This window comes from Pimephales promelas, chromosome 23 (assembly GCF_988280905.1).
Source record: "Pimephales promelas chromosome 23, fPimPro1.hap1.1, whole genome shotgun sequence".
Taxonomy (NCBI): domain Eukaryota; kingdom Metazoa; phylum Chordata; class Actinopteri; order Cypriniformes; family Leuciscidae; genus Pimephales; species Pimephales promelas.
In genome coordinates, this window is record NC_142791.1 from 18,879,607 (window position 1) to 18,904,090 (window position 24,484).

General features: G+C 45.8%; 1 protein-coding gene and 1 long non-coding RNA gene across 2 annotated transcripts in view; one reads left to right on the forward strand and one right to left on the reverse strand.

Moving 5' to 3' along the window:
• Positions 1–23,112, forward strand: part of fbn2 (fibrillin 2) — a 42,580-nt gene extending 19,468 nt beyond the window's left edge. Inside the window, 6 exon segments of the mRNA XM_089126575.1 lie at positions 14,230–14,349; positions 21,259–21,435; positions 21,438–21,489; positions 22,230–22,264; positions 22,267–22,370; positions 22,795–23,112. Coding sequence (XP_088982701.1) covers positions 14,230–14,349; positions 21,259–21,435; positions 21,438–21,489; positions 22,230–22,264; positions 22,267–22,370; positions 22,795–23,112 — 806 coding nt within the window.
• LOC148969443 (uncharacterized) lies at positions 5,411–10,356 on the reverse strand. Its single transcript, XR_016149480.1, has 2 exons — positions 9,527–10,356; positions 5,411–5,719 (listed from the first exon to the last, which is right to left on the reverse strand). It is a non-coding gene; the product is annotated as an uncharacterized LOC148969443 (long non-coding RNA).
• Positions 23,113–24,484: the final 1,372 nt, after the last annotated feature.

Sequence of the window (24,484 nt, forward strand, 5' to 3'; positions counted from 1 at the left end):
TGACACATTGCACTCGCACATTTATCAATTAGACATTATTAGTGTCGGGAGTTCAATCCATTGTTTATGGCCTGACGAGCCACGTGTGAGTTTTAGTAATAGTAGTTTTTGACAATCAAGTGCCACCCCAAATAAAAGACTGGCACAAGCTGGCCCCCCCAGAAATAATGTCCTGGCTACGCCCCTGCTGGGCACAGAGACACGTTCGGAAGTGCTGGGTACAAACTTGTCAAACTGTGCAGCCTTTCTATTCAACCCATAGATGAATAAATCGATCCGCCATATTTCATTTGACTGTTTGAATGCTCTAGTGGTAGCTCTTTTGCCCAGAGTGCCAGAGGTTACGGGTTCTAATCCGGCCTTGGTACAGTTTTTTTTCTCTCTCATCAAAACAGAATATGTCCATCTGTGGTTACAGTCAATATCAAGCAGGACACATTTATTTTGTGATTTTACCGGAATGAATAGAGTCTCCGACGTAAAGGCGATTAAAGTGCGCGTCCGAGTGAAGACTGCGCGCCACAGAGAACATAGCCTACAACTGACAGCAGCGGCAACAAGCGTTCCTCTTGATTTCAAAAACAAAACATTTCAGCGCTAGATCTCTTATTTAAACGAACTAAATTAATGCTCTGCTTAACAGGATATGTTTTATTCATGTTTAAAACGTTTTATTTTCCGATATATGGTGACTCAAGCACTGATGGATCAAGGAGCGGTCCATCAGTCACCATATCGGAAAACATGGAATGAGTCAGACATAGCCCACAGTACTTCTGACTTATTATGTTTTTTAAAAGAATTTCGTTTTTATAAATTGTATTTAATTTTAATCAAGGATTTTAATCAACAAGTTGACTGATAAATTCTCAGAAAATGGATTTAATACCAATATTTTGAAACGGTGCGTAATCCCCCACCGGGAATTCCGCCCCCCCTCTCACAAAATAGTTCCAACATCCCTGCCCCTGAGTTCCTCCAGCGCCGTTGACACTGATGCCAGTGTCTATTGCCTGTGTGTTGGCTAGGTGCCTTCCATGTTCATGGTTCCTCCTCTGAGTAACCCCCACATGTGTTTTTACACTGTAAGCCTCCTTGAGCATGTGTCTTTCCCTCGGCAAGCCACCTTGCCACTCCTGGAGTTGAAAGTTGCCACCCCACGGGCTGGTTACTCACTCCAGTGTTCCTCCATATGAAGCCCCCCTAACGGGCCATATGTGACCCGCTCTGGCGAAATGAGTCGGAAGTCGCAACGTTCCATTTTAAGATATGGGCCGATTATGTGGAAAAACAATGAAATAAAAAAAAAAAAAAAATTTGTGCTAATTTCAAAGAACAGACATTCAAAAATAATCTCCCAGAGTTTCGTAGTCCAGATAATTGAGTAAAGGTATTAAAATAACGATTAAAGTTGTCAAAGCTTTAAATTCGCTGAAATAAACATTGCTCTTCTCAACTCCCCTCGTCACCTCTGAGCATTTCCCGGGTATCCCCTAAAACGTTGAACTCACTGGAGGCTTCTAACCTAAGCTGTGTGAGTATATTTATCTGCAAGAAGAATATAGGCTGTAACGATCGCGACACGATCAGATCCACGAACCTGTGTCGCGTTGTGAGAAGACAGAATCACGACACCAACACGTCCCTTCAACTCCCGAAGTTATCCTTCACGTCCAGACCCAATGCTAGCTACCACATCTTTAAATTACTATTAGTATTTTTGAAGTTAACATTATAAAATACGTAGACTTACACCACAAAACTAGTTAAATTATTACTAAATTGTTTAAAATTGGGCAATTTCAGCGTTATGGAGGAGATCCATAATTCCCAGATAATTAAATCTTTTAATAAATTGGCCTATGTGAACCACTGCACAAACCAAAAGTACTCACCGGATGAAGAACGGTTGACTCTCTCCAGAACATAAAATCTTTATTTTATTTTCCGTGTTCGCATTTATTAGGAAAATTTTTCGAACGTGACCGTTCTCTGGAAGCAGCACTAAAACTTTCACAGAGCTTAAACAGAAAGCAAGCACAAAGCCTTTCTTTAAAGTGAATTTCGTTTTAAAATAATTATCTTAATTTAAATCAATGGTTCATCAACCAATTACTAGGATTTAATAAGAAGAAATAAATTGCAGACAATGGATAGGCTAGGTCTAATCACGACGCGGAGACGTGCGGCACGTGAACTGAAGCTTGTCTCATGAACCGAAAGTCAGCGTATAAGGTATCATAGCCTCACAGACATACTGAAATGTCTACTTTGAAACACAACCATTCAAAATGAAAGAAAACAGACTGCTCTCTGCTTATGTGGGCTAATCCGTATGAAAACTGAATTTCTCTCTGACTCCTCTTCAATCTTTCTGATTTTAGAACATTTTTGTAAAAGTGACTTTTTAATTATTTATTCCAAAAAACTTAAACATAAGTTGAGCTTCAGCCTTGTTAAATTGCATTTATGTTAATCAATTTGGTCAAATTAAGCTATATAAAATAAATAGTTTATCCCTTAAAATGCTATGGATTTTGAAAGATATCAACAAAAAAAAAAAAAAAAAACGGGCAAAAAAACTTTAAAAGCGATTTTCTCAGGTTTTCAATTGGAAAAAAGGGCAGACGACCAGAATTCAAATGTGTATATCTTTACAACCATTCAAGGTATGACTTTGACCAGGGTATCATTTGAGCTTACAGTGCCCTCTTTCCATTAATGTCAAAATCTCAATTTTTGAATTTGGGTCACTGTGACTCATTTTGCTGGATCAGGTCACATATGTGTATCCCAAAGTCCTCCCTACGGGTAGGCTTTCTGCGGTATATTTCCTCTGAGATATGCTGCCCAGTGTACCTTGGTATTCCTGTGTTAAGTAGGACTCCTTCGTCCGTGCCATTATCACAACAGGGAGATCAGACTTTCGCAGGGCATTGGAAGACAGTTGTGAAGGTGGCATGATTACACGGGGACCCCATTCTCGTCATCCAACGTAACTCAGAGTGACTACGAAAGGGAACGTCTCGGTTACGGATGTAACCCTCGTTCCCTGAGTAGGGAACGGAGACATTACGTCTCCCTGCCACTTCTGCTATATCGCTGGAACAGCCGACTTCAGTCTTGGCTCCTCAGCGAAGAAACATACCTGCATGTTGCGGTGTCCTCCTTTTTATACCCACGAGGTAAGGTGGAGATATGCTATGCAAAATCCGCAGACCCATGGCATTTTGTTTGCCATTGGCTCATTTTGTAATACTTGAAGTCGATAGGCTTTCTAAGCGAGACCCCATTCTCATCATTCCACCTAACGTCTCCGTTCCCTACTCAGGGAACGAGGGTTACATCTGTAACCGAGACATTTCTGTACTGAACAATTCAACAGATGAAGATCTAAAATGGGACGCAACCCTCCATCCTTTTTTGGAACAATGAAATAACAGCTGTAAAAACCCGACTCTCTGTCGGGTGAGTACACCTGTTCTATAGCTTCCTTCGCTAATAGGGCCTTTACCTCTAGCTCATTACCAGAGCCTGCTTGGGATGTACTACTGTGAGTAACACCCCGTTGTAGCACAGAGGACGAGAACCAAACTGGATTCTGTATCCTTTCTCTACTATCTGCAGGACCCATTGAGATATATTTGGCAGTAGCTTCCAGGCTGCCAGAAAATTTACTAAGGGAACCAGCCTATCGAGAGACAGATCTGTGGCCCGACGCAGTTCGCAAACCTCATCGGGCTCCACTCCCTCACTCCTGTCTAAATCCCCAGCAGGTCAGCCTGGTATGCCTGAAGCACAGCCATAGTGTGAAGGCATGCTCCAGCCTGACCCGCTGCCGTACATGCTTTGCCCACTAAAGTTGATGTTGTCTTTAATGGCTTTGTGGGCAAAGCCGAAGTCTTCAGAGAAGATGCTGGACCGGGTGACAGATTGCTTGCGAGCGTCTGTTCAGCCCGCATAACCATACTCATTCAATCCCCTTATACCTGAATAAATATGCACTTGGGGACTGAACACTCATGACGAGTATGGTTTATTCCAAGATCTGGACAGCTCACTGTGCAGATCAGGGAAAAAAGGAAGGCTTTGTGGTGGAATTGAAATATTTTGCTTGTCTAGTTTGCTTTTAGGACGAGTGTCTCTTTTCTCAGCTGGCCAATCAATTTTGAATTTCTCTACAGCGTGAGTAATTACTTCCACCAGCTCCTCATATGCTGGGGAAAAAGGTGACTAATCTTTTTCCTCCATGTGTGTGCTTACACTGTCGACGTCCAGCACATCTAACTCCTCAGAGCTAGAGCACTGAAGCATCGGGCTCTCTCCCCAGGCAAAAGGAACCACAAAGGCTTCGAGCACAGGATCCTCCTGATAAGGAAGGAGATAAGGACCGGGGACCCGTCTCCAACCCCTCTGAAAGATCCTTTTGCGATCCCCAGGAATGCATTCTTTGTGCTGCCTCGGCAGCAGCGGGTCCTGCACCCTGATGATTGCGAGCCTGGCCAATTTCCTTGAAAAGTGCCAGGCGAGAGCGGAGGAAGCATCTCGCAATGCTGGCAATCAGCCCCCACAATGCTGACAACGCATGCTCCACTCCCAAACAAACTACACAAGGCTTGTGTGTGTCCCCAACCGTTAAATAACGAGGGCAGGGAGAAGCACAGTGTTTGGAAAAAGTTTTTTCGCCATACTTTCCAATATAAATGCAGACAACAGTAAATAAAACTGACAAAGACACAGATCGCTTGGTGAGGCAACAAAAGCTAACGCAGGTTTGCACCAGATGTGCTTTTATCTCTTCCTAGTCATGACGTCACCTGCCCGTGATGCTCATTCTTTCCATTGGACTAGTTGACATAGATGCTTCTGATGCATTCACGCTGGGGATGTTCCCAAAGCGTCATTGACGCATCGCAAGTTCCCTCAAAAGGGTGTTCCTCATTGGTTAATGCAGAAGCTCAAATGTGCTACGTAACACGAGAAAGAACCTCATTGGTTCTTGCTAAAGCTCAAACATGTGAGAATGAACCTCATTATGTTTCACGAGTTCACACTTACATATAATTTTGAGTGAGTAAGATTCAATGCGTATTTGGCGTGCTGTCCGGAGGGAGGGCTCCGTGCTCGGAATTCTGCCCGAACCCAGAGTACTCCCCCCGTATGCAAGTGATTTTTTAGAAAGAGGAGTGTGCAGGACTAGGAGTGTGGAGAAGGGGTGGAGGAGGGATGCTGCAAACTGCCAATGGATCGAGGTAAGACTGCTGAGTCTATATATACCCTCTTATCATTGGTTGCTGATTGCTGATTGCCGTCCACTCGTGTTAATTATCTGAACGTGCTCCTCCCGAACTTAGTTATTAACAAAACTTCATTTCACGAGTTCACACTTACATATAATTTTGAGTGAGTAAGATTCAATGCGTATTTGGCGTGCTGTCCGGAGGGAGGGCTCCGTGCTCGGAATTCTGCCCGAACCCAGAGTACTCCCCCCAAAAGGCTAAAGAGCAGAGGACAGCCGCCGGACTAAAGACCCCCCAAAGAGTGCCAAGAAATGGCGGGCTGGCATCTCGAGAAGGGGCCTGGATGCTTGGTCAGGGAGGCCCGTGATGTTGGCTCACTGCCTGGACTGATGGCCCTTGTTGACTGCGAACAAGGTGTGGTTGTTGTATACTTGTCCAGGAGGTTTTCGCGCTGCATCCACTGTAAGACCAAATATTCGCTGAAATGAAAGAGAAAACATGAGTGCTCTACCTGGAACTTTCTCGCTCCGTCCGATGTGAGACCAATGCTCGCTGGACGGAAAGAGGAAACCTGAAAAGAGGAAAATGAGTGCTTATCCAGGAGATTTTCTCGTACTCTCGTCCACGGTGAGACCGAATGCTCACCGGATGAAAGAGAGAAAATTTAAGTGCTCTACTGGGAAAGCTCTCACTCCGTCCGCTGTGAGACCAATGCTCGCTGGACGGAAAGAGGAAACCTGACAAGAGGGGAAAATGAGTGTTTGCCCAGGAGATTTCTCGTATTCCATCCGCTGTGAGACCAGCTGCTCGCTGGATGAAAGAGAAAATTTTAAGTGCTCTACTGGGAAAGCTCTCACTCCGTCCGCTGTGAGACTAATGCTCGCTGGACGGAAAGAGGAAACCTGACAAGAGGGGAAAATGAGTGTTTGCCCAGGAAATTTTCTCATGTCCGTCCGCTGTGAGACCAACTGCTCGCTGGATGAAAGAGAAAATTTTAAGTGCTCTACTGGGAAAGCTCTCACTCCATCCGCTGTGAGACCGATGCTCGCTGGATGGAAGAAGGAAAACTGAAAAGTGGAAAAATTGAGTGCTTGCCCAGGAGATTTTTCTCACACTGCATCCGCTGTGAGACCAACTGCTCGCTGGATGAAGGAGAAAAAATTTAAGGGCTCCTCTGGGAAAGCACTCACTCTGCTCATAAAGTGATGGCGGTTTTTTGAGTGTCTAAGAAAAACGAAAAAGGGTAATTTAAACGTGGCATTGAGTGTGTGAGTGGAACTGAAGGGCTGGTAGCTTATGCGGAAAGCCGAATACATTTAATGAGAATTTCCAGTGTTATGGGGTGTCCGGAGTCGGGGGCGGGTGGGCTGGGATCTTTGGATCCCTTTAATCAGGGTTTGTGAATTGTTTAACTCCACAGAAGTAGTGCCGTACGACAGTTTATGGGAAAAACTGGATTGCCGCTCAAATAACCTTTAATAGGAGATAAAAGATTTGATTGGAAAGAGAAAAATCGGGGGAAGGCAAGTTATAAGAGACGTTATATTTATCGTTTCCTTTCTTTATGTTACCTCCAAGCGGTAATATAGGATTGAAGGGTCCTGGGAGATACCGCTTGGAGGATACATTTTGATGCGTGCGACGTTAGCTTGGAGACCAAGCTTGCTGGACAGAGGAAATAATCAATTAAGGGTTTTAGCAGGAATAATAATTCTAAATGGTGATGTACTGGAGAGAAAACATCATTGTTATAGCAGTGTAGAAAATAAGCCAGAGGAACAGAGCTCCTGCGGGAGCAGAGAAGAGGTCACTGCTTGAGCAGTGTAGAAAATTATCCAGAGAAACAGAGCATCTGTGGGAGCAGAGGAGACGTCACTGCTGTGGCGGTGTAGTAAATTAGCCAGAGAAACGGAGCTCCTGTGGGAGCAGAGTAGACATCATTGCTGTGACGGTGAAGAAAATTAGCCAGAGAAAAGAGTTTCAGATGGAGCAGAGGAGACGACACTGCTGTGGCAGTGTAGAAAGTTAGCCAGAGAAACAGGGCTCCAGTGGGAGCAGAGGGGACGTCACTGTTATAGCAGTGTAGAAAATAAGCCAGAGTAAGAGAGCTCCAGTGGGAGCAGAGTAGACATCACTGCTGGGGCCGAGTAAAAATTAGTCAGAGAAAGAGAGCTCCAGTGGGAGCAGAGTAGACGTCACTGCTGTGTCAGTGTAGAAAAAATAGCCAGAGAAACAGAGCTCATATGAGAATTATTCAGAGAAACAGAGCTCCTGTAGGAGCAGATGAGACATCACTGCTGGGGCAGAGTAGAAAAATTAGCCAGAGAAACAGAGCTCCTGTGGGAGCAGATGAGACATCACTGCTGGGGCACAGTAGAAAAATTAGCCAGAGAAACAGAGCTTCAGTGGGAGCAGATGAGACGTCACTGCTGGGGTAGAGTAGAAAAATTAGCCGAAAGAAACACGGCTCCTGTGGGAGCAGAGTAGACATCACTGCTGGGGCAGAGTAGAAAAGATTAGCCAGAGAAACAGAGCTCCTGTGGGAGCAGATGAGACATCACTGCTGGGGCAGAGTAGAAAATTAGCCGAAAAAAACACGGCTCTTGTGGGAGCAGATGAGACATCACTGCTGGGGCAGAGTATAAAAGATTGGCCAGAGAAACGGAGCTCCTGTGGGAGCAGAGTAGACATCACTGCTGGGGCAGAGTAGAAAAGATTAGCCAGAGAAACAGAGCTCCTGTGGGAGCAGATGAGACATCACTGCTGGGGCAGAGTAGAAAATTAGCCGAAAGAAACACGGCTCTTGTGGGAGCAGATGAGACATCACTGCTGGGGCAGAGTATAAAAGATTGGCCAGAGAAACAGAGCTCCTGTGGGGGCAGAGGAGACATCACTGCTGGGGCGGTGGAGAAAATTAGCCAGAGAAACAGAGCTCCAGTGGGAGCAGAGGAGACGTCACTGCTGGGGCAGTATAGAAAATTAGCCGGAGAAACAGAGCTTCAGTGGGAGCAGATGAGACATCACTGCTGGGGCAGAGTAGAAAAATTAGCCGAAAGAAACACGGCTCCTGTGGGAGCAGAGTAGACATCACTGCTGGGGCAGAGTAGAAAAGATTAGCCAGAGAAACGGAGCTCCTGTGGGAGCAGAGTAGACATCACTGCTGGGGCAGAGTAGAAAAATTAGTCAGAGAAACAGAGCTCCTGTGGGAGCAGAGTAGACATCACTGCTGGGGCAGAGTAGAAAAATTAGTCAGAGAAACGGAGCTCCTGTGGGAGCAGAGTAGACATCACTGCTGGGGCAGAGTAGAAAAATTAGTCAGAGAAACAGAGCTCCTGTGGGAGCAGATGAGAAATCACTGTTGGGGCAAAGTAGAAAAATTAGTCAGAGAAACAGAGCTTCTGTGGGAGCGGATGAGACATCACTGTTGGGGCAAAGTAGAAAAATTAGTCAGAGAAACGGAGCTCCTTTGGGAGCAGAGGAGACGTCACTGCTGGGGCGGTGGAGAAAATTAGCCAGAGAAACAGAGCTCCAGTGGGAGCAGAGGAGACGTCACTGCTGGGGCAGTATAGAAAATTAGCCGGAGAAACAGAGCTTCAGTGGGAGCAGAGTAGACGTCACTGCTGGGCAGTGGAGAAACGTACCTGTGCAAATGAGCTGTGGTGTGAAGCCGAGTAAAAGCGGGAAGTAGATTGGGGCCTGGCTGGCCGATTATCATCTTCTTGAGCGCAAACAAAGATGTGAAAAAGAGGGGAGATTTAATCTTTGCAGGATTATGCACATCTTTATTAACGTTTCAAAATGGCTTAGGGAACTTTCACCCTGGCAGTTAAGTCCGTAACGGGGAATGGTTCGCATGAAAAATCGCTAATGTGAACGCCATTATGGGAACCGGGTGCGCACTGGGGTACCGGACCCGAGACTACCTGGAGGAGGTGGTGGTAGTACTGACTACCCAGCACGGACTCGGGTGCGCCCTTGTTCAGGAAATAAGGTATCCTGTGCATGCGTTTTAGCTTATTGTGATGTATTCAGTTAAATAAGTAAGGGATGATAGTGTTGAGGAATTACCCTGGATACGAGCGAGAGTGAGCCTGCAGTGTATTCGAGCATTGTACGTGGAATCAGAGCAACATATTTGTAAATCCACTGTATTCTTAAGGGTCCGTTTGCAAGCAGCAGAAAACCACCTTATGCGACACACGTACAATAAACCTGTATTGTTCACTTAACTGCGCATAATAGAAGCAATTTTACTAAAAATAAATAAGTAAATACACAATATTTACCCACGTTCTGCTTTCCATCGAGCGCCGTGCACGTTTGCAATGACATAAGATGCACGCGAACGCACCAAGGTTCGATAGAATTAAATTGGGTGTGGAACCGGACCCACGCTGCGGGGGGCGTCGGGGACAAATGCGCTCGGACCGCTGCAAACACAGGATACAAACCATATATGGCATTTCACCGTAACAAGCCTAGTGTAAAAGCTCCGTTGTTTCTCATTTATTTATTTGTCATTTCTAAGGGTGGTTCCCTGCCGATTTGTTCGTTCTGGATTAGTAAACCAAATGGTGAAGCTGCGGGTTAGAATTGGTCTGAACTTCTGAAATCTTAAAAGAGGAGTCGATTCCTGTTAATGGAATCGATTCCTAGCTTTGGAATCGACTCTATATTCCTAACGCCTCGGATCGAGGAATCGATTCTTTTTGGGATCGAGGAATCAATTCTTTTAGAATCGATTCCCAGCCCTACTGTTTACGTGTGAGTTTTACGCCATAAAGAAGCATCGCGTTTAAGGAACGCAAATCATTGTACAGAAACTAAATATCGATCACAATTAGTATCCGGATAGCGTAAATGCTCGACATTCAACGATTGAAGCGATGCGAAGTTCAATCAGGGACGCGAAAGTTTTCAGCTAAGCACTCACAGAGTTGACCCGGCAGATGTTTGAGAGTGTGGATCAGCCGGGACTGGATCTGCAGCGTGGCTTAACTTACTTACTGCCTGTTGCGACGGCCGACGCTGGAGGAATGTCCATTCCTTTGCGTTAAGATGGCAGCATTGCCTTGTCCATATCTCTATGGCAGGAATTATTGAATGGTCCGGTTTAAAGATACAGCGGAAGTAGATTGCGGATGTTTCGCCCGGGGTGGCGATGACCCGTTTGTTTGGCCTGACGCCCATAGGATGATACCGGGTTGCGGAAAAGATTCCTAATTCTGGACGAAAGATTCTCTATCGAAAACAGGAAGAGCTAGATTCGGACATGGCCAAATGCTGCAAACTGCCAATGGATCGAGGTAAGACTGCTGAGTCTATATATACCCTCTTATCATTGGTTGCTGATTGCTGATTGCCGTCCACTCGTGTTAATTATCTGAACGTGCTCCTCCCGAACTTAGTTATTAACAAAACTTCATTTTGCATAATCTCAAATGTGCCTCACATAAAATGATAATGAACCTCATTGGTTCTTGCAGAAGCTTAAATGTGCTGCATAACATGAGAATGAACCTCATTGGTTCTTGCAAAAGCTCAAATGTGCTGCATAACACAAACCTATCTGAATGGAGAAGTTGTGGTGTAGTGTTGGGTTGGCCGGGACCACAAGCAGATGATCACATCACATCCAAGCAGACTCTTGGGTTCTGCTGGCTGATTTCATTCTTCTGTCATTTATTCTTTTCAGCCATTGTGGGCAAATTCATTGATAGATTTCTCTTGCTTAATACCAAGCCGAGAGATTTTCGTGTGGAAAACTTGACCAGCACTGGATCTAGTAAGTCACTGTACGAGTCTCTGTCCATAAAGTTCCCTGCAAACAAATGAATCTTGCTCAATTATGTCATCCACTATGTAGTGCTTTGAAAGGCACATCTCAACTGTGCGCACAATGGAGAGGGACTCAAAGAACAGTGTATTTGAGCCTTACAGGTTCTTTCACACTGGCATTTTATTTGGTGTAAAGGATGAGGGGAGGAATGTCATGAGGATGGCTGATGAACCCAATAGCAGACAGCAGATGATGTGCAAAGGGGTTTATTTGTGAAAAACAGGAAAATAAAACCCACGAGGGGGCAAAACAAGGCAGGGTAGAACACACCAGACTAAGACTTGAAACTAAGACAGAAACAAAACTACACCATGAACAGACTCTTCTCAAATAACAGCTTACTCGAAGAATTACTCACAGCTTGAAACATGCAACATCAAACAATGAACCGACACAGGACAGCAAACACAAGGGGATTAAATGGGGAACACTAATGACGAGGACAGGTGAAACTGACTAGACAATGAAGCACTAGACGAGGATAACAAGGGGGCGGGGTAACTTAACGAGACAACACAAGCACATGGCCCACACAGGCCATGCACTTGTACACAAAACATGGGTCTGTCATGATCCTGCCACAAGACCAGGAAAAATCTAAGACATGATGGCAGAATCATGACAGAACCCCCACCTTAAGGAGCGGCTTCCAGACGCTCCTCAAGGAGACATCAAACATGGGACAAGACCGACTGGGACAAAGACAAGAACCAACAATACATTACAAATAATAATAAGGGCATACAAGAATAAACAATGAAAGGATTGGGGTGAAACATCAAAAACATCATACAGGTCAGAGGGGGTGGAGGAAACACAATGTCTTTGCGTGACAGTCCAGGGTGGGTGGGTGGGACAGAGGTCCTGGGACCACAGGGAGTGGGCTTAGGACGAGAGGACCGAGCGGGCTTGGGAGGAGTGGTGTGGGACAAGGGAAAAACAGTCCGGGGTTGAGCCATGACAGGGGAAACAAACGGAAGTCCAGGAACAGTGGGGACAGGGACAAATGGGGAAACAGACCGGGAATTAGAGGAGCCAGGGGAGACCAGAACAGACGGGGATGCAGTCTTAGTGGCAGCTGGCCTGGGATCAGCATTTAAGTCAGCTGGCTTAGGACCAGCGCTCACTGCAGTTGGACTGCGATCAAGACTCTCACTAGATGACTTGAGAACGGTGCTCTGTGCAACAGGCTTGGGATCAGTGAAGACAGCAGCTGGCTTGAGATCTGTGCTCGGTGTAGCAGACTTGGGATCAGTAAAGACTGCCGCTGGCTTGGGATCTGTGCTCGGTGTAGCAGACTTGGGATCAGTGAAGACAGCAGCTGGCTTGAGATCTGTGCTCGGTGTAGCAGACTTGGGATCAGTAAAGACTGCCGCTGGCTTGGGATCTGTGCTCGGTGTAGCAGACTTGGGATCAGTGAAGACTGCAGCTGGCTTGGGATCTGTGCTCTGTATAGCAGACTTGGGATCAGCGCTGACAGTTTCTGGACTGGGATCGGCGCTCTCTGGAGCATTTGAAACAGGGACTGGGGACGAGACAGGACTGACTGGGACATCAAGAATTCTGGCCAGACGGGATAAATACTCGGACAGGGTTCTGGCAGCGATGATGACTGGCATCTCCTGATGAGCCGAAACGGACTGTACCACAGCCCTTGCAGCGGAATCGACTGCTGCTCTCTCTTCTGCAGACCCGGCAGAAGACTCAGAGACGACATTCACAGTACAAGTCTCTGGAATGGATCTCCCCAACACCGACTGGGAAAAGGCGCTTTCTGCAGCAGGTTGTAGAACGGCATCTCCTGTTGCAACAACCGGAGCCACGCTTACAGCAGCGGGACAGGGAACAGCGCTTCCGACTTCAGCGGCGGGTTGGAGAGCCATCACGGGCTCAGGAGGGGGTAGAGACGGAGAACCAGAAGGTCCTTTCCTCCTCTTCTTCCTCCTGGGTCGTGGGACGGAGTAGGTAGCCAGACTAGTGACCGGAGAGGGGGGTGAAACAGGAACTGTTACCGGAACAGGTGAGCTCACTGCAGGCGAGGAGGATTCCGGGCAGGAAGACTCTGATGCTGACTCCCATGACGGGTGCCTTCCACGCTTACCATGAAGACTGATGGACGTGGAAGGTGTCTCAGGAGTCGCGGCAAGACTGGGTTGGTCCCCAAGTGTAGCAACGGCTAACAGACGACCCTCAGGGATCACAGGAAGTGTAGCGGAAGATGAAGACCTTGTAGCACCCTGCTGCTCTCTCTGTGACAAACTGTCCACCATCTTGTGGAACGGGCGGCTGACCAGTCTCTCACGTTCAGCTAGAGGAGGATGGACGTTAAGACCCGCGATGAAGTAGCGGTTGACCAGAATCTCCGGCAAGAAAAACCTCCTCTTCTCCACGACCTGGGCGTACTTCCTCAGGGTCAACTCTCCCTGAGGAGGGAAAGGAAGCTTGCCTTCCAGGCTGTCGGTGATGGCCGACTGCCACCATCGTTCGGGGTCTGACGACTGCAGAGTAGGGTAAATAGGCATGCTGTCTGCTGGGTTTCTTGTTGGTCGGTTCATTCTGTCATGAGGATGGCTGATGAACCCAATAGCAGACAGCAGATGATGTGCAAAGGGGTTTATTTGTGAAAAACAGGAAAATAAAACCCACGAGGGGGCAAAACAAGGCAGGGTAGAACACACCAGACTAAGACTTGAAACTAAGACAGAAACAAAACTACACCATGAACAGACTCTTCTCAAATAACAGCTTACTCGAAGAATTACTCACAGCTTGAAACATGCAACATCAAACAATGAACCGACACAGGACAGCAAACACAAGGGGATTAAATGGGGAACACTAATGACGAGGACAGGTGAAACTGACTAGACAATGAAGCACTAGACGAGGATAACAAGGGGGCGGGGTAACTTAACGAGACAACACAAGCACATGGCCCACACAGGCCATGCACTTGTACACAAAACATGGGTCTGTCATGATCCTGCCACAAGACCAGGAAAAATCTAAGACATGATGGCAGAATCATGACAAGGAATCACACTCGGGTGCAGACCAAGTGTGAAAGTACACTTCCATTACGCCAGAAAGTACGGGAACTACGTTACATAATGTAATTGACTGTGCTGTTTGTTTCTCTCTCTCTCTCAGATATAGATGAGTGTGTGCGATATCACAGGTGTCAGTTTGGCTGTCAGAATGTTGCGGGTGGTTTCCGCTGCAGCTGTCCACAGGGATACACTCAACACCAGCAGTGGAACCAGTGTGTGGGTTAGTACACCAGTGTGTAATAGTTAATTTTTATACTGTACAAACCGTATATTCTATACCTTAACCCTTAAACTGTGCAACCTAAGCTTACATGTAAATGGGCGTAAAACAGAGATTATTGCATTTAAAGCAAACCAAACTGAAATCTCACTGTGAGACCTTATGTGAAAAATCTGGGAGTCCTTCAGGGGTGTGGTTCCCGAAAGCATTGTTAGCCTACTATGAACATAAGTTTTATTGTTATCAGCAGTTCAACGAGTCTGTTTACCAAAAACATTGTTAAGATGAACATTCGCAAACAGCATCACACAGTTGTGTGTTTGAGTGACAGATCTCGAGCTGTGGTTAGAAGCAGTTTCTTGTTTGCATGACATGTGGACTCAAATCCTCATCTTGAGACAAACAAGCAAGCTGACATTCAGTACAATCTATATCCTTTATTTAGAATACATACAAATGTCATTTACGTATTTTAGTTTGTCAAGAGATTTATAGCACAGTTTTATCAGTGCACATGTGTGAAAGTGCTCTAGTGCGTAAGAACGAGCCTATGATTGAATATCTAATTCACGAGTTCACACTTACATATAATTGAGGAATAAGATTTAATGCGTATTTGGCGTGCTGTCCGGAGGGAGGGCTCCGAGCTCGAATCCAGCCCGAACCCAGAGTACTCCCCCCGTATGTAAGTGATTTTTTAGAAAGAGGAGTGTGGAGAACTAGGAGTGTGGAGAAGGGGTGGAGGAGGGATGCTGCAAACTGTCAATGAATCGAGGTAAGACTGCTGAGTCTATTTGTACCCTCTCATCATTGATTGCTGATTGCTGTCCACTCGTGTTAATTATCTGAACATGCTCCTCCCGAACTTAGTTAATAAAACTTCATATAAAGCAAAATAACTGAGAAAAATTATAAATAGTTCTCAGATGCTATGCCCGTAATTTATAGCAAAACATCTAGCATTAACTCAATCTCAACTTCTTTTAATAAAACGTCTCAGTTACGTATGTAACCCTCGTTCCCTGAGTAGGGAACGGAGATGTTACGTCGGATGACGGAGAATGGAGGTTTGGCATAGAAAGCCAATCCTCTTCGAGTATTAAAAAACGAGCCAATGGCAAAAAAATGCCATGGGTCTGCGGAATTTGCATAGCGCATCTCCGCCTCACCCCAGGAGTATAAAAGGAGGAAGCGGATGCCACCGCAGTATGTCTTCGCTGAGGAGCCAAGACTGAACTCGGCAGGGAGACGTAACGTCTCCGTTCCCTACTCAGGGAACGAGGGTTACATGCGTAACCGAGACGTTCCCTTTCGTAGTCACTCCGAGTTACGTCGGATGACGAAGAATGGGGGTCCCCTGTGTAATCACGCCACCTTCACAGCTGTCTTCCAGTGCCCTGCGCAAGTCAGACCCCTGACGCACTTAACTTACTGACGAGGAGTCCTACTTGACACAGGAATACCAAGGTACACTGGGGAGCATATCCCAGAGAAAATATGCCGCAGTACGCCTACCCGTGGGGAGGACTTAGGAATACACATACGGCCCAGGGGGCTTCGTATGGAGGAACACTGGAGTCACCAACCCGTAGGGTGGCTAGAATCTTAACTCCAGGGGTGGCAAGGTGGCTTGCCGAGGGAAGACACATGCTCCGAGAGGCTTACAGTGGAAATACACATGTGGAGGTTACTATCAGGAACCATGCACACGGAGGCACCTAACCGACGTCCAAGCAAGACACTGGCGTCAGCATCAACAGTGCTGGAGGAACTCAGGGCTTCCGTAGAAGGCTAAGCTGAGAAAAATCGCTCTTATCCAGTCGGTGGAGTGGAATGGCGAGCAAGCGAAGACACCTGAGCGGGTCCAGTACTGGCCGGGTGAGCGAATACAAGAGAGGACATGGGCTCCACTCGGAGATTATAGAATCTAGCGAATGTGTTGGGTGTCGCCCAGCCTGCAGCTCTGCAGATGTCTGCTAGCGAGGCGCCATGCGCTAGAGCCCAAGAGGAAGCCACACTCCGGGTGGAGTGAGCTGTCACACCAAGGGGGCACGGACGACCTTGCTGCTAGTAAGCCAAAGCAATGGTGTCCACTATCCAGTGAGGCAACCTTTGCTTTGAGAGAGCCCTTCCCTTCTGGCTCCCACCATAACAGACAAAAAGCTGGTCTGAGGTCCTGAAACACTGCGTTCTGTCTACGTAAGCACAGAGGGCGCGTACTGGACAGAGCAGTGCCAAGGCTGGGTCTGCCTCCTCCAGGGGCAGCGCTTGCAGGTTCACTACCTGGTCCCGGAAAGGAGTGGTAGGAACCTTGGGCACATATCTAGGCGGGGGTCTCAGGATCACGTGAGAGTAACCCGGCCCGAATTCCAGGCACGCTTCGTCAACGGAAAATGCGTGCAGGTCCCCTACCCTCTTGATGGAGGCCAGTGCAACCAGGAGCGCTGTCTTAAGCGACAGGAACTTAATCTCGACTGATTGCATAGGCTCAAAGGGAGGCCTCTGCAGGGCGCTTAAAACCACTGAGAGGTCCCAAGAGGGTACGAGAGGAGGGCGAGGAGGATACAGTCTCCTCGCTCCTCTCAGGAACCTGATGATCAGGTCGTGCTTCCCCAGAGACTTACCTTCAACTGCTTCGTGATATGCGGCAATGGCAGCCACATGCACCTTCAGGGTGGAGGGAGACAGGCTTTGCTCCAGCCCATCTTGCAAGACACTTATCGAGCATCTCCGGGGGTCTTCTCGGCGAGAAGAACACCAGTTGACAAAGAGGTTCCACTTCAACGCATAGACCTGTCTCGTGGACGACGCTCTAGCGGAAGTGATAGTAGCCGCCACTGCAGGTGGCAGGGTACTTAAACCTGCCTCGACCCATCCAGGAGCCAAACATGTAGCCTCCAGAGATCGGGTCTAGGGTGCCACATGGTGCCCTGTCCCTGAGAAAGGAGGTCCTTCCTCAGAGGAATTGGCCAAGGAGGTGCTGTCATGAGGAGTATCAGTTCGGAGAACCAGGTCTTGGTGGGCCAGTATGGGGCGACCAAAATGACCTGCTCCTCGTCCTCCTTGATCTTGCACAGGGTACGTGCGAGAAGGCTCACTGGGGGAAACGCATATTTGCGTGGGCCCTGCGGCCAGCTGTGCGCCAGTGCGTCTGTGTCGAGCGTGCCCTCGGTCAGAGAGTAATACAGGGCGCAATGGGATGAGTCGTGGGAGGCAAACAGATCTATCTGTGCGTCCCCGAACTGGTCCCATATCAGCTGGACCGACTGAGGATGGAGTTGCCATTCGCCAGAGACTGGACGGAGCCGTGACAGCTCATCAGCTGCACAGTTCCGAAATCCTGGAATGTGTATAGCACGAAGGGACCTCAGGTGCTTCTTTTTTTTCTTTTTTTCTTTTTTTATTAAGGAATCAATATAAAAAAAGATTACAAGTAAACAAACATAACAGTAAGAAAAACAAACAAACAAACAAACAAATGAACATACAAACAAACAAAATAATAATACAAGAGGAGAAAAGTGAGCCAACGTATACAAATATACAATCAAAATCGACAGATGGCAATACGGATGCATCTATATTTCTCTTACCTATACGTAAAAACCCATACACGTGCATACATATTCATACACACATACCTGCATGTATACACACATACCCATATATCTATACATACATACATATATACATACATATACATAGACATACATTCATATATATACATACATACATGCATGCATCCACATACACAAATATATACATACATACCTACATATACACACACATACCCTCATACACATGCACACAAAAAAATAAATAAATGAAAAAAATAAAAATAAATAAATAAAAATAAATAAATAAAGGGGGGTATAAAAATAAATAAATAAATAAAATAAAATAAAAAAGGTACAAAGAATATACAAAAAAAACAAAACAAAAAAACAAAGGGGAAGAAAAATAGAAATTAAAAATAGGGAGGATGAAGAGTTAAAATGGCTATTGCATATTGATTTCGCTTGAGTTTGCAGTTGCACCTTACTCTCCTGGATGTTTTTTTTTTTTAACACCAACACACAATGGCTGGACCTTCCGGATCATTTGTGCATGACCCGGCTGCGTCTCTGCCTGCACATGGTTAAGACTGTAAGACTGAAGTGTCTGAGAGGAGTTTACCAAACCACACTGGAACATGATCCGGTCGTGTCTCTGCCCGTGCTTGGATATAGTCCAATTATTATTGTTGTTATTACTTTTAAATGACCACTGGTTGTAGTCTTGAGTTATGCATTTTTAGCCAGGTGTCATGTTTTTTTTTTTTTTGCCCCATCCTTTTTTATTCTCATGACTTTGTCGAGGGGAGGGAAGGAAAAAAAAAATTAAAGAGGAGAATAGAGAAGAAAAAATGGGAAAAAAAATAAATAAAAATAAATAAAAGAGAAAAAAAAGGCATGTGTGGATCATGCCTTAAAAGACCTTCACACAAATCATACCTCAATAATTAAATGTCATTCAAAATAAATACGATATACATAGGCCCACGAACATATACATAATGAAGCCTAGACATATATACCGACGTTCATACGCATAACATCACTTACACCCACCTACAGACCTTAGGAAACATAATAATAGAAAGATTTAAATACATAATAAGAAGAATATTTAGAAGCATAATAAGAGATATTAACATAAATTATATTATTAGGCCTACGCACACGCCCTACACATACGCGATGTATTAACTAATACAATGCAAGATTAAAATGCAGAACAATACCACGAGTATGTCAGATGTCTTTAACCCAACTACCATATGCATTCCATGCTATATTAACTCAAATTTAAAGTATATTCATTGGGTATTCGATAGTATTAATATGCATGGTATGCGTCTCATATATTTAACATAGGTAACTGGTGAGGCTCTAATTCACCTATCAGGGCACATTAATGTTTAACGATTCTGAAATGGAACCAAACATTTGTTTGAATTTAGTTAATTTGTGTTTAAGGGTCGCCGTCTGTTTTTCTTTAGTAATATGATCTGTTAAAAAGTGCTGCCATTGAGTAATACTGATTTTGCTTTTATTTTTCCAGTTAATTAGGACAATTTTCTTGGCGATAACTAGAGACAGAAGTAAGGGTGATGCATGTACCAGTGGAGGGTTTACCTCAGGTGCTTCTGACTCCATAAGATGAGGTGTCGTGCGAGTTGCGACATATGGCGAGAGCGTAGACCCCCCTGGTGGTTGATGTACGCTACTGTCCTGGTATTGTCTGAACGGACTAGTTCGTGTTGACCCCTGAGCAACGCACGGAACCGGTGCAGGGCAAGGCGTACTGCCAGCAACTCGAGGCAATTGACATGCATAAGGCGCTGGGGTCCTGTCCAGGAGCCCGCGGCTGCATGCCCATTGCACATGGCACCCCAACCCGCGGCAGAGGCATCCGTGGAGACAACAACATGCCTGGAAACTCGCTCTGGAACACCGGCCCGTAGAAAGCTGAGGTTCCTCCACGGGGTGAAGGTCTGACGGCAGGTCGAAGTCACTGGAACTCTGAGCGTACCGTGATGCCATGCCCACCTCGGGACTCGATCGCGAAGCCACAGCTGAAGCGGTCTCATATGAAGCAATCCGAGTGGCGTTGTCGCGGCTGCGGATACCATATGCCCCAGGAGCCTCTGAAAAAGTTTCAGTGGGACCGCACTCTTGCCCTCGAACTGTCGAAGACAAGTCAGCAGTGAGTGTGCGCGCTCGCTCGTAAGCTGCGCGGACATGGCGACCGAGTCTATCTCCATACCGAGAAAAGAGATCCTCTGCACGAGGCAAAGTTTGCTCTTCTCCCAGTTGACCCGAAGGCCCAGACGGGCTAGGTGCCGGAGCACAAGGTATCTGTGTTCGCAGACCTGATTTCGAGAGTGTGCTAGGATTAGCCAGTCGTCGAGATAATTCAGGACGCGAACCCCTTGTTCGCGAAGGGGAACAAGGGCCGCCTCGACAATCTTCGTAAAGACGCGAGGGGACAGGGCCAACCCGAATAGGAGAACCGCATACTGATATGCCTTCCCCTCGAAAGCAAATCGAAGAAACGGTCTGTGTCAAGGTAAAATGGAGACATGAAAGTAGGCGTCCTTCAGATCTATCGCTGCAAACCAATCCCGGGGCCGAACACATTCGAAAATGCGTTTGGCCGTGAGCATCTTGAACGGCAGCCGGTGAAGGGTGCGGTTCAAAACGCGCAGGTCCAGGATCGGTCGTAACCCACCGGTTTTTTTCGGGAACAATGAAGTAGGGGCTGTAAAACCCTCACTTCATCTCGGCTGGAGGGACGGCCTCGATTGCACCCTTCGCCAGCAGGGTGGCAACCTCCGCTCTCATGATCGGGGCATTGCCACTGACCACTGTAAAGCGGACTCCCCTGAAGCGGGAAGGAGACCGTGCGAACTGAATCGCATAGCCGAGCCTGATAGTTCGGGCGACCCAACAGGACAGATTGGGGAGCTCTAACCAAGCCCCCAAAAACTGATCCAATCATCCGAGCTACAGGCGTCCCCCCGGAGGGGCAGCGGGGCGGAGAGATCGGCACAGGCGAGGGTAGCATAGTGACCCTGCGCGTGTGCGTCAAGCTCCGCGCCCTGACAGAGGAGACCAGGGAAGGACCAGCGTTGATTTTACAACCTGATTAACATGCTATCAATTGTGAGTCTTTGTGAAAATTGTATTTTTTTAATAATTTTGATGTTTACCCTCTAACAGTCTGTACTTGGGTATCCGCTCCTAAACTTTGGAACAGCTTGCCAAATCAAATCAGAACTGACCTGAATTTTTAAATCAAAGTTAAAACGTTTGTATTGGATCTTTTCTAAAATATGTGATGCTTTACTGTTCTTCTGAACTCCAGATGACAATGAGTGCTTGAATCCGGGCAACTGTGGCTCAGCTTCCTGTTTCAACACGCTGGGCAGCTTTAAGTGTGGCTGTCCATCTGGCTTCACGTTTGAGCCTGTGTCCATGTGCTGTGAAGACGTGGACGAGTGCGTGTCTTCCACGAGCCCCTGCAGATACGCCTGCTCAAACACACAGGGGGGTTCATGTGCGGATGTCCCGCAGGATATTACAGAGCAGGACAGGGGTGAGTCTGCACCAAATACTGTTACACTTCATCATATTAGCGCTCAAACTACAGTCAAGTGGAATATTTACATAGCGAAAATAGTGTATAGTGGACAAGTAATAGGGATTTCATTATAATATTATAAATGATTAAACTGTTTTTGTTTTTTGTTTTTTTACTAGCAATTTTGGGCACATCTAATGAAACCTGCTCAACATGGCTGGATTTTAAAAGTGAAGTTTTTTTATTATACTTCTCTTTATTTCATGTTTTTTACTGATTGATTATTATACTATTTTGTGTAATACAATAATAAAAATACTATATTACAGTAATGAGAATCATCATTGATGATTATGGGATTAAAAAAATGTTCAGATGGATTACAAGAACTAGGTTTTTTATTACAGTATTGAAACACAAGAAAGAAAATTGTTATGAAAATAAAACATTTAAATGGTGCTTGATCCTTTAGTTTCTTACCATGTTTGTTACATAGGCCTATTATTTATTATTTTTCTCCCTATCAAAGCAGCCTTTCTCTTTAATTGTCAAATCTGGCATTGTATATTATGAATATTGTTGGCTCTTTGATAATTGGCTATTGTTCCTCTTTTTTTAAATTGCATTGGACAAAAGTGTCTGCTAAATGTGAATGACATGGGTAGAAACACATGTAGCCAGCATTCTGTGTTCAGTTATTGGTCTTATAAATGGATCTTTCTCATCAGTGGGATTAAACGAGTGTGTTCCTGCAGGCACTGTGTATCTGCTGCTGGTTTTGGAGGTGGTGACCAGAAGAAGAAAACAATCTTTCTCCTGAAACCTGCTATGGCTGCAAAACCAATGGACACCAGAAAAAAAGTGTCAGGAGAAGACACATTTCAAACTTCACACAGGTAAGAAAAGAGAAATAAAAATCCAGAGCTATTTCTTAAAGGGGTATATTCTCCAAAAAATGACAATTCTGTCATTAATTACTCACCCTCATGTCGTTCCAAACCCGGTACTCTGTGTAAACCACAAAAACACGAATCCCTGAAGACGATGATGTCATGCACATGCGTATTACGTGTTTAGTCTATATTGTGTCTACTGGCCTGGCAGCAGAATAGAGTGTTTTCAGTCGTTTCACGGATCGATGTGAATGGGGACCGTTTTGAGAATGGTGTCATCTGTACACGAAAAACAAAGGAAAAACCTCTCAGTTCTAAGCATATCGTTGTCGTGTAAATGTACCCTGAGTCTCATTCCTCTTTGAAATTAATGTTGCACGTGGATGTCCGTTCACTGAACCTCACAAAATATCTGCTGTTCCTACAGGAAGCAGTTAGTCTTGCCAGCGTGGACGTCGATCAACCACTGAAGTTACTTCTCAAGCGTTCACAACTCAAGCCCAGAGCAGCCGTACTGGAACTGGTGCCTGCAGTCCGATCCCTCGTCCAGCGCCAGACCTACTCCATAACAGCTGGAAACCAGGACGGGCTCTTCCAGATCAGACAGCGGGCGGGGGTCAGTTACCTGCACCGCACACACAGGAACTCTTCAAGGACACACTACACCCTGCAGATCAGAAGTTCTGAAGACCCCAAGGGACCTGCTCTAGCCCTGCTCATCATACTCCACATCACACTCCAGTAGAGGAGCGGTTCTGATGACCCCAATGACCCCAAACGACCCGCTTTATCCCTGATCATCACACTCCAGTAGAGGAGCGGTTTTGATGACCTCGAGCGACCCGCTCCAGCCCTGCTCATCACAGTCCAGTAGAGGAGCGGTTCTGAAGACCCCGAGCGACCCGCTCCACATCACACTCCAGTAGAGGAGCGGTTCTGAAGACCCAGAGCGACCCGCTCCACATCACACTCCAGTAGAGGAGCGGTTCTGATGACCAGCACGTCATCGCAGAAGGTCACTGCTCTCCAACATGCCCACGGTGATTATGTCTGAATACTTAAAGACTCGCACACAAGCTGCCATACACACCATAAACACCATACATTACATAGAGCTAATAATACTTTATTTCACTATACCCTTTTTTTCTTTTTTATTAAATAAAACGGGTTTTTTAAGCCTTTCAAAATGTTCAACCTGAGATGCTTTGAGGAAAATTGTGTACAATGGTGATGTTAACATTTTATGTGAGCATATGCAGTCTTGTGCAACTTGACAGCCTAGTTGGGGACATCTTTTCCATTTTTAAAATGTAAATGCATGGAAAGCCTGTTTTTAACTGGACCTCTATTCCCCAATTCTCCCCAATTACCTGCATTTCCAGCCCTGATTCTCTCTCTCTCTCTCTCAAAAGTTCATTCTTCTGACTGCAGATCATTGTGCTATTATTTATAGTTAAACAAAACATGTTACAAAGCAGATTACACTGTAAATTCTACTGGGTGTAGATTGTCCAAACAGTAAATAAACCTGTTAACCCTCTGGGCTTACAGAATGACCGAAAACTGTTACATTTTGAAATGTTTAATTTTTTTGCTTGATCGGATCGGGCTGAAACTTGGTGACTTTTGTTGTATTACCTATATGAACACACAAAAAAATCAAGGAGATGATTCTGATTTGTTAAAGGGTCGTAAAAAAAAAAAGTCACACTTAGCTTCCTCCCGGTCAAAAATGACCGACATAGGAAATGAATGGGAAATATGAAAAAATAGGAAAACTCAGAGAAACTTTTGGTGGTACAAGCTACAGATCAGCAACTGTGCAGAAAAAAAGTGTACAGCAATGAAGGGGTGACACTCTAGTCTAGAACATCAAGAGTGCAAATAAGACCACCCCCCACACACACACACGCACGCACACAAACACACACACATACACAGATAAACTGGCAAGACTGCACCAGCAAATTTGTAGAATATGAAAAATAAAATCAATAAATGAGAAAAAAATCTTGCTCAAATGCGCACTCACACACACACACAGACATGAGAAATCATGTCTAAACCAACAAAAAGAATCAAAAAGCCTTTCTATGTATTTGAATAGGAAGCTA